Source organism: Lepidochelys kempii, chromosome 21, assembly GCF_965140265.1.
Source record: "Lepidochelys kempii isolate rLepKem1 chromosome 21, rLepKem1.hap2, whole genome shotgun sequence".
NCBI lineage: Eukaryota > Metazoa > Chordata > Testudines > Cheloniidae > Lepidochelys > Lepidochelys kempii.
In genome coordinates this window covers 6,096,242-6,112,042 of record NC_133276.1, presented here as the reverse complement: position 1 = coordinate 6,112,042, position 15,801 = coordinate 6,096,242, and the positions used below count along the sequence as shown (strand labels likewise).

At 42.0% G+C, this 15,801-nt stretch overlaps 1 protein-coding gene across 11 annotated transcripts in view; it reads left to right on the top strand.

Annotated features, from left to right (window-relative positions):
- The window catches only part of SRGAP2 (SLIT-ROBO Rho GTPase activating protein 2), a 210,410-nt gene extending 196,662 nt beyond the window's left edge, over positions 1–13,748 (top strand). For 9 of the 11 annotated variants that reach the window (XM_073319746.1, XM_073319744.1, XM_073319742.1 and 6 more), the window contains 3 exons: positions 461–607; positions 4,108–4,435; positions 7,780–13,748. In XM_073319746.1, coding sequence (XP_073175847.1) covers positions 461–607; positions 4,108–4,435; positions 7,780–8,163 — 859 coding nt within the window. In that variant the 3' untranslated portion in view covers positions 8,164–13,748. The remainder of the gene's footprint in view (positions 1–460; positions 608–4,107; positions 4,436–7,779) is intronic. The other 2 variants (XM_073319751.1, XM_073319753.1) reach the window with 2 other exon arrangements.
- Positions 13,749–15,801: the final 2,053 nt, after the last annotated feature.

The window sequence follows — 15,801 nt, the reverse complement described above, 5'->3', positions numbered from 1 at the left end:
ACAGTGATCCAGGGTGGGTTGCTGAATGCCTGGAAGATTTGGGTACAGTTAAATTTTATTTGAGCAAGGAAAAAATTTTCAAACTCAGTGATCTACATTGTGATGCTCAGGCCTGCAGTGTATTGGGATTATGTAGTCCTGATCCCACAAGCTGCTCCATGCAGGAGCAATGCCATTGAAGTCACTGGGGCTCAATGTATGTGCTGGGTTCCACCTGCGCTGAGCTTGTAGGTTCAGCATCTTTGTCCTCTAAAAGTAGTAATTGCCTGCCTAAGGAATCCCAATGCACAGCTGGGCTCTCAAAGACAGGCACAAAAATAGACTTCATAATTTGAAACAAAACTTTTCCCTCACAATGTCGTGATGATAAAGAGGGGGTGGAGGGGGCACAATAGAACCTTCTGAAAACTGAAGGTTGTGTTTTTGTTTGTGGTTTTCTTCCCCTCCTCCTCCTCCTTAGTGAGGATGGTTCCTCTGAAAGATCCAGCCCCAAGTCTGAAATAGAAATCAATTCTGAGCCACCAGAAGAAAAAGTGACAGCCAGAGCCGGTGCCAATTGTCCAAGTGGGGGTCACGTCGCTGATATTTATCTTGCAAACATCAACAAGTAAGAGCAATCTTGCGTTTTTCTACTTGGTACAGAAATTTTGGTGCTGAGCATTGTAGGACATTTCTGTCTTGTGAGAGGCGTAGGAATAAGTGGTACTACTTCCTCTGTTTCCTCCTCCCTAGACCTATCCGTACCCCACCACTCACTTTCTAGCTCCCTCTTTCTCTAGCTTGGCCCACGGTCACCTATTCCCCCACCTCAATTCCACATCATCCCCTGCCCTAAAAAGATGAAAATCTGAGATCCAATAGTACGTACAAAAAATAGTTGTTTAAATGTTTGTGTATGGAGCAGAGCCACAAAGATGATATTCTTGCATTGCTGTTGATTATTTGTTTATGCTAGAGTATGAAGGTAGTAGAAAATAATATACTGAGAAGATCAGTAGGCACGCAGAGGGTAGACAGATAATGCATGGAGGAAATTAGGAAAAAGATAAACAGGCTGGAGAGCGCACATGAGATGAAAACAGGAGAAGAATGACTCCGCAAAGGAAGCATGGCAGGGAAAGGACATGGAAGACTGAGGATACAATGGAAAGACTCTGTCAAGAGAAGTTTGAAGAGAGAAAAAGCATTAGAGCTTCAAGACGTATGAACCTATGCCTTCGAATAAAAGAAATGAAGAATTAGGGGCACTTCCAATACCGTGTAAACAGGAAAAGGAGCCAAGAAGTGAAGTGTTAGACCAGAAAGGCTCCAGACGGGAACTGTTCTCCATAGTAGGAGGATGGCCCCATCCTACCCAGAAGATCTTAGTCGTCATCACCTGACTTGTTTTGTAACCCCCTTTCTCCTATTCCAACCCCATTGTCTGTTCTTATCATTTGGTGGTACTTCTTTAAATTTTAGATTATTTGCTCCTTAGGAGAGGGATCGTGTCTTCTTTGAAAAATGTACCTTGTAAGACATGTTTTGGGTGCTACAAAGCACAAATGAAAGAGAGATCCTCTGTTCAACCGCCTCCGTGCCATCCATAATGATCTCATTTATCTCGCACTTTTTACCCAAAGGAAGTTACTATGTATGTACAGTGCTACTGAAATAACAGCTGTCCTCACTTCCAATTTTGCCTGTTCAATGAAAAATGATGAGTAGCCTGAGGCTGCGTTGATGAAAATCTGAAAAATGAAACTGGAATGAGATGAAGTGTCTCTCAGTTTTTATATTTATTTATTTTTAAGGCAAAGTTCTCCCCCAAATCTTTCAGATTCTCCCATTATTATAAAATAGCATGCTGTGTTACCGAACTGTCTTTCTCTGCAATAAATCTGTGCCTTAAAGCTACTAGTACTGATGATTGTAACATTTTAGAACTGAATGAAAATATTAACCTTTAATTAGCCTAACAGGGACTCTAGGGCAAAGATAGAAAATAATAATTTTAAGTTTGCCACTGTTGGTATTAAATAATGGGCCAGATCCTCAACTAATGTGAGTTAATTCAGCGCTCTTGATATCATTGAAGCTATATCACTGTGCACCAGCTTAGGGGCTGACATTTTTATATGTTCAGTGAGCCATTAAACTACAGAACAGTACCAGTTATGGAAGGATTTGTATAATGAGCAGATCGTTCTGGAGGCTCACCATCTGTCATGAACGCTGCACCAAAGAGGAGAGCTCCTAGGGCTTGGTTAGATTGAGTTCATGTTTTCCTTTTACCAGGGAAGGTGTGATATTTAGCAGCGTAATACTCGCATTGTGCTTTCTTTAGAAATGAATATTCTGATCTGTGCAGATCTGGACAAAATAGATCAGATGGTTTCCCTGTTGCGGTTGTGCCGCCCACTGAATTTATTTTTCTGATGCCAAAATCCAGCTGGAACTAGAAATTTCTAGCAGTTACTCACAGGGCCTGTGCTATATATAAGTTGATCCTCTTTTAAAGGTTCCTCTCTCTTGCATCACATACTCCTGCTACGAGGACCATACATCATTTGCTTGGAGTTATTCTTTCAGACTGCATGCTACTGGGTGGGGATAGTTGTTTTTACCAGTTAACCTATTTCGCAGCACCCTACACACCTGGAGCACTATATAATTAAGCCACCATGGTCTTGTTCAGTATAGAGAAGATACATTTACTAGAAACAGGAAATGACTATTATTAGCTTAGCACACTGAAAGGTCACCAGCTATACTTGGTGTAAATGTCGTCTTGCCTCTGGCCCAGAGTTGGATTAGACTTTCTACCCGGCAGCTCAGCCAAAAATACTAGCTCTGCTGTTCTAATATCATGAAAACAGGCAGCCAAATGAGCTGATGACACAGCATTATTTTAGTTAAAAGTGCAAAATCTTTGTTTCATAACCATGTGTGAGCAGGAGCCCCACTGGAGTTACTTCAGTTAGGGTGAACTGCAAAGGATGGGGCAGACAATCCCCAAAGCTAATGGATATTCCAATAATTAGATTTACCAGACCAGCACAAAACAGCTTCTGTAATACCTCACCGGTTACCCAGAAGCCAACAACAGTCCCCTTAAAGTAACCCAGCCTTAGGCCTCCACCCAGACACCCAAGTCAAATATGGAGAGGATTACTGAAAATTTTATTCATCATATGAAAAAGTTCTACTAATCCCAAAGGATCGGACACATTACCTCGCGGGTTAATGAATATTCCAGATCTTACCCAAATACACGCTTACAGCCAATCCTTATTAACTACACTAAAATTTATTTAAAAAGAAGAGAGTGAGTATTGGTTAAAAGGTCAGTACGCATACAGACATGAGTACAGTTTCTGAGATCAGATACATAGTAGAGATGATGAGCTTTGTAGTTGCAAAGAATTCTTTCAGAAATAGTCCATAGGTTATAGTCCAATGTTCATATTCAGGGTGATCCAGGCAGGTCTGGGGATCTCAGCCTTAGGATTTAGGCTTCCCCTGCATGAAGCATCAAGCAGATCTGAGATAAAAAGGACCAGGACCCAAGGGGTTTTTATACAGTTCCAGGCCTTCCCTTGACAGGTCGGAGTCCTTAGGCGAACAATAGGCAATCATGAAGACTTTGAAGTAGATCTGTTTCCTAATCATCATGGGTAGTTAGCTACATGAATTAACATAAAGCAACTGCCTGTTTTTCCACCATTTGTAGGTGATTTGCTGTACATTTCAAAGGGAGACGAATCCAGTGATATCACTATGTTTACAGTTCATTTAAATGTTTGGAGGTCCTTCTGATCTCTGAATTAACAGAATACGGCATAGACGGGAACTGTTTGATTACATTGTTAACATCTAACAATGTATATGTAAACACACAAAAACACAAACATTATCTACCAAAATGTCCCCAAGGGTTGGATTTGAGTCACACTTTTGTTTTAATGACAAGTGTTGTAGTAGTGATTAGTGTGAGTGATAGTGACAGCCAGGCCACCTTTAGATCTCTTTCCATTGTCCTCTGTGTTGTCTCAGGACATCTATATTGAGGTATGGCCTGTCCCCGACACCTGCTTGTACTGACTTGTTTTGCTTCTGTGTTGGAAGGCAACGAAAGAGACCAGAGTCAGGCAGCATCAGAAGAGCGTTCCGTCAAAGCGACAGCCACGGACTGGCTAGTTCACTGGTGGAACCAGCCTCCCCAGGAGCCACAGCTAGTTCTAGACCCTCATCTCAGCCCATTATGAGCCAGAGTCTCCCCAAGGAGGTACCAGATAAATGCTCCATCAGCGGCCATGGCAGCCTCAATTCTATCAGCCGGCACTCATCTCTGAAGAACAGGATAGACAGCCCACAGATCCGTAAAACTGTGACTGCAGGCAGGTCAAAGAGTTTCAATAACCATCGGCCCATGGATCCTGAGGTCATTGCGCAGGTAAAGGGGATTGCTTGGCATAAAGGGTTCAGTGAAGTTTCTCTTTTGTATTTGTAAGGGAAGCATGTCATGATTTTAAACCTTACCCAACTTCTCCTGAGTAAACCACTCCTTAGTGTGGTGCCTCTATCCTTCAGGCTTGGGGAGAGGATTGTGTGTTCCAACCCTTGGCACTTGTAAGCACTTCACGGGTTCATAGACAGATGCTGAATTCCCTGTGCTTGTCACTCACTCCTCTGCTAAGCAATGTGTGTATCCACCCACCTAGTTATTTCCCTAAATTTCTCATAGCGGTTACTGCACAACAGATGCACTGGGCTCGTGTGGGCAGTACAAAGAAGTGGGGAGGTCGCAGATATGCACAATTCAGAGTTTGGCTTTCTGCATTTTTGAGCCATCATCTATTTGTGTTGCAGCTTTTCTTACTGTCTCTGCAGCTGAGACACAGGTTGTAGGATATTTATTGGTATATTTATTTATAATTGGTGGGGCAAGGAAGCAAGAATTTGTGATACCCGTCTCTTTGGCTGCCTGTTACAATCAAATGTTTCAAATTCGAATTGTGGCTTAGTTTTACAGCTTGTATCCTTTGCATTGGATTAATGAAATATTAACCCTCTACGTGTCTAGAATCTAATCCTATAAACGTATGTCGGGTAAGGCCATGAGACTGCTCACATGAGTAAAGATAAATGGATGAATCCTTTACTAAATAGAAACTTCTGCACATTTATTATTCTACAGTTTCAAAGGTTTGGGTATGTCCATCACCAAAAGTTGTACTCTGATTCCAAAGCTGTCAGCAAAATATTAAAGAAACCAAATTCCAGGGCATGAGAAAAGCAGGGTATTCAGTGTCAATTTTAAACCCTTTCACCAGTTGAACAAGCTTGTTGGACTGTGGTTAGATGTTAGAGGCATATGTAGTAGTGTAATCAAAATAAAAGCAGACTTGCCCCATTCTTCTATTTTCATAGTGCTGTATTCTGGTACTTGTAGGTTTCAATGTGTGGTAAAAAGCCACCTTCAAATAAAATAGTCTTGACGTTTTGATTTCTTTAGACAGGTGTTTAAGGAATGTGGTCGGGTGTCTAACCAGTGTATACACAGCTGTTCCTTAACCCTGCAGAGATGGTGTTCTGCATTTGAGACCAAGTCAGCATACATGACAAGGAGAGGGAAATCTCCCCTGTTCTGTTTTTCTGCTCAGCATAGAGGGAAAAGGGGCTTTGTTATTAGTTCATCTTTAAACCCCCCTACTATTTTGTATCTCCCTCCATCTTACCTTTGACATGAGCACTTTTCTCATAAAATCCTCATCTCTATGCACAAAATCTCTCCATCTCTTGCATCTTTGGGACAGTAATGACCTATATCAATAGAAAAAATAATCAGAAATTCACAATGAAATCTCAGCTTGCACTGTCCAGAACTGACCAGTGCCAGAACACATCACAGAGCAAATCTAAAACACCCAGATGCTTGAAGTAGAACCTAGATAGCAAGGAGTGAGAGCAATGCAGATAAATGGGTAGGTATTACAGGCTCTAGCTGACTTCCTCCTACTCACTGGAGGATCTCCCCTTGCCCCTTATTCCAAACTGTCGATATGTCTACACATGCTTGCCCTTGCCAGCTGTTTTCAGTGTGCGGTGGATCGATCTAAAGCTAAGGAACACTTGGCTTTCAGGTTACAAAGTCAACTCTGAGATACACAAGAAGGCCAGTTTCTACAGTCTTCTGGAACAAAAAGTGACATGATTTCAAAAGCACCCCAAAAGGCGTGGGTAGGTGAAAATGAATAAAACACCTTTTTACAGGCAAATCAGTGGTGGTAGATATTTTATACTTGATATTGGATTATTGTAATGTAAACATGGGCCTTTTGCCCAGAATCCAAGTGAATATCTATTACATCCTCTGGTTTTTGTTTTTTTTGTTTTTTGGGGGGGGCGGGGCGGTGAGAGGGCTATATTTTGTCCTTGTAGTTCTTCGGCCTGCTCTGTTCTGTGAGATGGTAATGTACAGATCTCATTGTCTTGACATTTTTTTTTCTTGTGAGGTTTGGTTGACACAAATCAATCTTTGTCTTTCAATTAAACTGTCACTTTTTTTCTCTTCAGTCTCTTCTTGCCACAATATCAAGTCCAGTAGTTCATAATTCTCTAGTGGAAACAAAAGTTTTTAAAAATTGGCTGCATTAAGTGAGTGCTCCCTTTCATGCCACATCATGTCAGTTCAGACACTAATAATAATCTTACATTTTTACATATCTTCCATAGTTGTGTGTTGCTTAAAACCTGTTTGGTCTTGGTATATGGTTGGAGGTGTCAAGCCACCGTCTCTGGTTCTCTCTACCACTCCTTGACTGATCTACCTCCCCCTGCACCTAAAAAAGCTACCAAGGAAGCTAAAAAGTTGTAGCTAAACTGAGTTCTGGAAAAGCTAAACCATTCTACACTCCCATGAATTCTGTCATGGACAGACTCAATGGACTCCAACCCATAGCTGAGGTCTTAGCAAACTTGTAGGTCTCAATATCGCTGAGACTAAAACCCACTGACTTATCAGTCTCACAAATTTCTCTATACCTCCTGGTTACTACCTACACTATTATGTAAGCTGGAAGGGAAATGCTGACAACTTGTATTTTACAAATGTTTCCAATATCTTTTATGGATTTTAAAAGCTCAATATGATTTACAGGTCGAGTGCAATGTCTTCATGCGGGTTACTAGCCCTTGCATATGTGCAGATCCAATGAGATGGATAGGTAACCCATGCAAATTCCAGCATCGTAGGATGCTATCACCCTTAAAAGATGTAGGAAGCAGTGAAAGACATGATTTCATCCTTTCAAGGAGTTACTCTCCACAGTACCATTGGAGGATTATCCTTCTGTTTATCAAAAAAAGAAAGACAAGAATAGATCCATATCAATTGAAACTGCAGGTTTTTTTCTCTGTAGTTCAGCCTAGGAGGGATTTTGTGTGTGTCTTCGATGGCCTGGTGAAAACATAAGAGAATTCAGGAATAATAAAGCATAAAACTAGCCTTGAAAAAAATTACTTGATTAGTTTCCCTACTGCTGGTTAATGTTATATCACTAACTGTTTTCTATACGTGCAGCTAAATACACAGTCAATAGTCCTAGCATGTACAGTCTAACACTGGTTTTGCTTTATGGTAATTAAAGTCTATTAACCCTTAGCTGCTGCTGATTTGCTGACGCCTGGAGCTGAAGAAAAATGAACTGTCTCTGCAATTGACTCCTACAGAACTGTGTGCTTGTTAATGTGTATCTAGCCCCTGCGATCATTTCAGTCTTTTTTAAATCTTTGCAGGACATAGAAGCTACCATGAACACTGCTCTGAATGAACTGCGGGAGTTGGAAAGGCAAAGCAGCGTAAAGCACACACCAGATGTTGTCCTCGACACCCTGGAGCCTTTGAAAACCTCCCCTGTTGTGGCACCCACCTCAGAACCTTCCAGCCCTCTGCATACTCAGATTCTTAAGGACTCCGAACCCGCATTCCAGCGGAGCGCCAGCTCTGCTGGTGACATCCCATGCGCCTTCAGGCCGGGGAAGTCCGTCAAAATGGCCGCCCAGGTTAAACCTCCAGCCACGAGGCCGAAGCCTGCAGTTTTCCCCAAAACAAATGCCACGAGCCCCGGTGTTGCTGCTTCCGCATCTCAACAGCCTACTGACAAGTCCTGTACTGTCTGAACGAGAAGCCCCACTGTGGATATAATTCTGTTGTTTCAAATGAGGGGACTATATTAAAGACGTGAAAATTCCTATTTAACTAGTTTCAGACTTCTGCTGAAGGTTAGTTTGTAAGTTGTGACTGCCAGGAATGCTCCCTGGGAGCGAAGATGTGGGTAGTTAAGCCTCGCCACATGCACACCACATCAGTGTACCTTGCTTATGAAATACAGACAGAAAATAGAACATCAGGTCACTGTGAAAGTGGTGAGGCCAACACAAAGGACTGATGAATTGATTCTCAGTTTATAGTTGATGCCTTGTTCGTGTTTGGCCACTGAGAGAAGTACTCAGTGGTGCCATGTTTTGGATACTGGTGTAATGACTTATATATATTCAATTACCACAGGGAAACAATCCAATAGATTTTAGTCTACTGCATGTTTTGGTACCACTAGTTATGTGGAGCTTGGACATGCCTGATTCTTGTGCATTATTACATTTCCAGCTGGTGCCACTGCTGTGAAGGGTCTGTCTCGATTTCCATTACATCCTTTCTCTTTCAGCAGTCTTAGCTCTTAGCCATGTCAGACTCTCCCCTTGACTGAAAGTTGTCATGACAAATACTCAGCTCTGGAACATGAGTTCCGTGTTGTGTGTTGGTGCAGATTTAAATAAAGCAAATCTATTTCTGAGTTTTAGGAGGGAAAAAAATATAATTGCTGAGTATGGCCACCGTGCAATTGTTTTGGTGCTCCCGTATTTAAAAGCAGGTTTGTTCTTTTAAAATGAAACTTTCAGGGCGTTGGACTATAATGCACTGTGTGCTGTTCAGTGGGAACTTGGAAGGTGGAATGTAAAAACGAGTTACTTTCTGAAAACCAGCTGCTGTGCTCTCACAAGAGTGGCATTTCCTAACCTGATCATAAGTTGAGATGGGCTGAAACCGAAACCCCAGTTCTGAACATCCCTAAAGCTGGATTGTGAAAGTCTTCGCAGCTTGGCCCTGTTTTTGATTAGTAAACACTTCGTTCTATGGCTCTCATGACTATGAACTATTGTGGAGGACCTTGGCATAAGGAGAGTGGTGGGAACATGCTCTATGGGTGATTGGCAGTACGCTGTCCAGCTCATAAATTGCTTGAATACATATTTCTACGATAAATCATCATGTCTCCAAGCGATTCTGCTGACAAATTAGTGACTTTAGTATATATGTGTGTGACAGACTGTGACTGCTTCAGCTGCTAGCAGGCTATATGGACTCTTCTGTACTTCCATGGCAATATATTTTCCGGAATGCTAGCATATATTTAATGAATTAAAAAAAAGGGGGGGGGGATAAAGGCACATGCTATGTTAAGGTCATGGGTCTCACAGCCCCACCAGACCAAGGGATCTTGCAACTGACTTTCCATCCTTACCTCGCCCATCATGCCCAAATATTGCTGGAGTCTGACTAGTCCTACCGTTTCTGTTCTCGTAGTTACTCAAGCAAGAACGACATAAGGAAGGTGACTCTCCCCACTCTAGTTGAGTGTCCTTGGATTTTTGTGGGCCTGAATCACACCTGAACTTTGTGGTTTAATGCAGATTGTGATTTTTAACGAGCATTGTAATAAAAACAAGCTATGTTGTATCTCTAAGAACGAGTTGGCCTTAAACATCCACTTCTAATTCCTTTTAAAGGAGGTTACTTGGATAGACCCTGTTTTTCAATCTCTTTGAAAGAGAAGAATTTTTTGTATGAGTGCTTGTGTAAAAAGGACTGATTTTCTCTGTGACTTAAATTATGGAGACATGAGAAGTTCATGGACTACAGGAGAAAGAAACCCCTGAAAAAGATTTGTTGGGACCATTTTAATTGTTTATTTCCTTAATTAACATTTAACAACCCGTATCTTTTTGGAAACACTGCACTGTGTGTGTTACTTCTGTCAGATCTTAACCTGTCCATATCAAAGGGAATGAAACCCAACTCTGTGACCAGCTCATTTGCTCTCAGGTTCAGGTGGACTCCTAACACCAACAAATCTCAGTCTCTTTTTGGAAACTAATAATTTTAAAAAGCAGCTAGTGATTTATTTTTCACTCAGACAAAGCTTTGTGGCAAATATTTTATTTTGGGGGGATCATGACCGGCCAAAGGGAATGCATGTCACTACGCAGGGAATGAACGGAACAGGATCTCTTGGTAAATTCACTTTCACTCACTCTTTGCAATGCCTTATTTTTTTAGTTTATTTTATGCGTTGCATTCATGTTAGCAAGGGATGACATCCAGCCATACAAGGCATCTTAGGACAAGATCTCATGTCTTCAAGGCTCACAAAATGAGTGGAAATAAGGTTTAAAAAAAAAAAAAAAACTTCAGGTTACTCGAACAGCCATTGTCTGCGTATGGAATTACTATGCCAATCTCTCACGACCACAACACTGGGAAGATCCTACTGACAAGAGGAATAAGAACTTATAATGATCAACAATATCCTGTGCAAATCAACTGGAATTTCAGTATGCACCGTGACTTACACTGAAAACGTACACCTAGCAACATGGCAGTCTGAAGGGCATCTTTTCTCTTCCATGTTGTCTGGGCCTATCTAACCAGCATGAAACACATAAACAAGTCTCAAGTGGTTTTTCTGCTTCATGCTATGAACTCTGTGGGGCAGGAGGAGTCTGCCACAAAGTGTGACTACCATTTGTTGAGAGAGGGAAAACTGGAAAAGACCGTGCCTGGAACATGTCCACTGGGCATCCTACTGAAGAGATCAACATGGCGAGGAGAAACAGGACACTGTGTGTTGGGTGGGGAGGTTTTTGTGTTATTTCACAGAAGAAATATTAGATCTTCAGAGAGATGCAGTTACGTGTGTGTGTCAGATTAATGGTATATCCCTTTAAAGAAAAGAAGCGTTGATAACTGGAATAATGTATGTCTGCTTGGTAATACTCTGTAAGAACATAAATCTGTCACTTATCAAATGATGGATTAGAATAATCCAAAGCAAAACTTTTAAAAATAAAACACTGTTTCAGGTGATGGGTCAGTAGTCTCCGCAGCACCAACCTGGTATTTTTCCCATCCCCAGTTGGGTGTTAAGCAATGTGCTTTAATGATTGCTAAATTTCTGCCTCTCTCTGGTAATATGAGCTCTATAAAATTAGTCTGTGTCAAAACAATGAGACATGACCAAAAAATGTTCACTTTATCTGTACTGGATGTTTGATTGCAAAGAAAACCATTAGATAATTAAAGTACACTGTGACAGTGCAAGAATTCTTCTGAATATATTTTGATGCCTGTTTAAAAGTAGAGAGTCTTCGGGCTTCCTATGAAGAATACCTCATATGGTCTTTTTTAATGTAAGTGTGCTCTTACACATTTCTGTGTTCAGATTACAAAGTCTGACAAACTCAAAATCATAACACTTGAGAGTTCAGACAGGAAATTCTATCCCTTGAGCCTCCACATCTTGTTATACCTCGGTATTGGGTAAATTTTATCACTAAGATACATTCCCCACATCAGGGAGAGCTCTGCAAGATTGGACAAAGAGATGGGTTAAAGGTGGAGTTTTAGTCTTCACTCTGTTTCTTTTGTGTGTGTTGGTCAGAACTTCAACACTTAATTGAACATGGAGTGGGCTTTGGGACATAAGGGTGGGTGTGTGAGAGCTCGCTTGAATTTTTCAGCAGAAGTATGCTTCCCTAGAGCAAACACGTCACAAATTCTGTATATATGTGTCTACCTGATCGACTGAACTGGCTCTGTCAATTAGTGAAACACATATTGTGGCTTTTTTAAGGTAGATTATTTCCCCAGGAGGGTATAATGCTCTAATAAAGTAGCTGGGGATGGGTAAATATCTATTTAGACAGTTGGTTCAATAGATCTCGGCAAATGATGAACACTCTGGCCCCAGTCCAGGAAACCAATAAGCATGTGCTTAACTTTAAGCATGTGAATAGTCTCTTTGAAGTTGAGAATGTGCTTGTTGATTTGTTGGATTGGGGTCTTATGGACTCAGCACTTTGTAGGATCGAACCCTGACACCATAGGGACTTGTTCCAAAACACACATATGTCCTCCTTGGGCCATGTGCCACCAGCTAGGAAAACTGTGAAACTAAAATGAAAATAAAAACCCAGAAACAGGCTGCGGGGAGCGTTCAGAATGGAAACTAGTTTTAACATAATGTTTTGTTTTGTTTTTTTTTAAAAATCCTTTGTGAAATCATCTGGTATTGGCTGGACATCCCATGTATGTATCGTTAGTTACCAGGAGACAGGTAATTCATGGGTGTCTTTAGTGAACCAGTAAAAGAGACAGGACTTCACAAAAGGAAACAATTCTTAAACGTTAGGAGTTAAAGCTCATTCTGTGCTGAATGCTTCCTATGTCTGGGCAAGAGGAGGCAATAAGCTCTTGGTGGTGAGTGTAATTCCACTTTGGTTTCAGCCTGACAGATCATCTCTCAAGGTATTTTCTCTCCCACATCATCTCTTTCTATGTGCAACCACTTGTACTGGGAAATGATACTTGACCCACCCTCTTGTGCCCACACAAAGGCTCAAGGGAACCATTATAAACAGTCTGCTGTGAAACGCACAAATTACTGGGTGTGCAGTAGCTGCTTTTCAAACATGCACCTCCGCCTGTTCCCATACAAATACCAAGAAGGAGATGAATGGATTTTTTCCAAAGCTTCGATCTAAGATTGGATTTCAGTTGATCTAGCGGGAGCCAAAACAACTGTTTTTAAAACTGGAAAATTTGGAGTTTCTCATGCTGTACCTCCAGTAACATTGTTCAGGGCAAATGGATTTCCAGTTTTCCAAAAATGGATTAACAAGAGGAAGAGTCCCTTCTGTGCAAATACTGGATAGTCCAAGCCTCAGTGCAGGGTAAATATTCAGCAGTTTGCAATGGAAATTAGATGGACCCTTTACTTTAGCAGCTCTGTAATAAGTGAACTTCACCAGCCTTTCTCTAGAGGCAGAGTGCTATAATGTACATAAACTGAGTTCCCTGGAACTGGGCTCGGAACATGCCAAACTGCTGGAGCAATACTTGTAAGCAACAGGTTCTGTAAAAGACCAGCTATGAGAAACGTAGCCAAAATAGGGCAATGGATGAAACTGTCTCTTACAAATTTAAACAATATCAGTGATGTCTTGATTCTACTGTATGTAAGAAAGTTTGATTGCAATCCAGCAATCTTTTTAAAAAAAAAATCTCAATCTCACAAAGGTGGGCTAGGGTTTGTACAGTGCATTGTTCTTTGTTTTTTTATTAACAGGCGCTGTTGAATGGGTTGGGATGAAATGTTCTTGTTAAGGCAATTTCCATTGTTTCATGTCTTCTACACCAATATATATATGGTGTACATATTTACTTTTGAAAAAACTGTGTAAAATTGTACTTTGTATATACAATTATGTACAATATGGAGGTACATCTTCTTCCTTTTGGTACAGTCTTGTACAGTATTAGGGGAGTACATGTGTTGGAATTGGTAAAGCCGTACTGGAGGAAACAATGTATCCGTCGTTATTAGCAGTAGTTTTGGAGAAATAAATGTTTTGGGTATGGTGGAAAAGCTGACATACAGACTATAAATGATGGGTGTGAGTATAAGTTGGAGAGAGAGAGGCTGCTGGCAAGGATGAGACCATGTGGGGTGGGGCGGTGGGGCTAGCCAGGAGCGCTGTACTGACTTGTGGAAGATTTGGAGTTTTCGTTAGATTCAAAATCAGTGTAAGAGAAGACTGGCGAAATTAAGTAGCTGAGGAAAGTTCACAAAGCTTCAGTAGGAATTCTTCCCATCCACGGATCTCTTACTACCGGGGTGAGTAAGCAGCACCGTGCACATTTTTGCAGTTGGGTAATATGAAAGCACAGGCAGGTGGAATGACTTGCCCCAAGTGATCAGCAGAAATGGTTGCAGAACCCAAAATTGTTGATTCGCAGTTCAGTGCTCTGTCCATTGGATCACATTGCCTCACAAATGCAGCCGGAAGCATCGGAAAATCCAGCCCATGGTCTTTTCTTCCTTGCACCCATTATAAGATGCTCACAAGATAAGCACGCTCTTGTCCAATCCCCCCTCCCTACGTATGGACTAGTAGAGAACGTCCTTCTCTGGAGTGGAGTCTGAATTACACTTTAACACGACGTGTTGAGGAGCTACCGAATCCGCTGCTATCTAGTCCACTGGCAGGCTGCGTGTGAACCACGTCTCAAACGTGGGCAGCAATAAGTCTGCTCAGCAGGCCACTGACTGTAGGCATCAGTCCTCAATCAGTCCTCAGCTGTAATTCAGTTCCTAGTCCAGCCAACTGGGAAGGAATTGAAGTGTGTGGCAGTTATTCTGCATGAGGCAGATGGCTGTCTAGAAGAGGAAAGTCTCTGGGAGTGTTGGGAATGCTGTGTGCACATCTCTGGATTATGCTTCGTGCCACAAGAAGCCTGCAGTGATATTGCTGTCAGCGTAATCACTCGACAGGAACGGACAGGAGAGCAAATGCTTGGGAGACATTACTGCGGGGGGGGGGCACAGGGAGGGTAGGAATACAGTGCTGCTATTTCTGCTGTCTGCATCGCAATCCTCATACTGGCATTTTATTGTTCTTGTAAGATCTCCCATGCTGCTTGTGCGTAGGGCCTGCTGCTTTCATATGTGCAGTACGGGGCAGCAGTTTCTTGCATTGCAGACCAGCAGTAGCTAGTGGTTTAGTCTGTGGATGCCTTTTTCCCATGTGATAGGGCGGAAGTGATTAACCACCAGATTCTGGTCTCAGGGATTTTAGTGGAACCATGATTTCTCCTTAAAATTGCTGGTGAATGCCAATGAGCTGTTCCTTTTCATCTGTCAGGTAGAGGCAGATATTTCAGGGCAGAGTAATTTTGATTAAAAAAAAAAAAAGGTGCAAATGAATATGCAAACAATGCATGACCTTCAGGCTCCTGGCAAGGTGCCACAGGCGCTCAGCTTTGCAGTTCTGTACATTTCCAAGAGACGTCTGTGTCCTGTTAAGAGCCACCTCCCAGTTCCTGTTTTCTGTCCGGTTACTCACATTATGGACCTATATAGTTGCAGCCTGTTCTTGATCTTGATCTATACGACCTTGAACTCCACCACGGCTCCATTTAAAAAGAAATATGTCACCATGGGCCAGATTGCCAAAAGATCTGGGTTCCTATTTAGGCACCAAGAATAAATGGCTAGATGTTTCAAGATGGCAGAGTACGTGGGGTGCATTTCAGTTGCTTTGTCAGACTTACAAAATCGCTTGGAGGTATGACACTCAGAGCCACTGTGTGCTGAGCCCTTGAGAAAATCTCTCCCTAGTTTAGCTGCCTAAATGGGAATTGAGCTGGTGTGGGTGCTGAGCATTTGAATATCTGGACCTACAAGGAGAGTTGTGTGATACTTATAGAGGATCTAAGCAAAGAACCTTCCTTCCATCTAGGAGCATAGTCCCTTTTCATCAGCTGCAGGTGCAGGAGGTGCCAGCAGCGTTGGGTTCCTCTAGAAGGTCGTCGTTCCAGTGGGAACAGTTGTAGAAAGACCAGCTCCACTTCTCGCTGCAAGAGTGGGCTAGCTCCTCTCCCAGTGAGGGGAGAAGCTGTGGCTAAGACTGGGAGCCAGG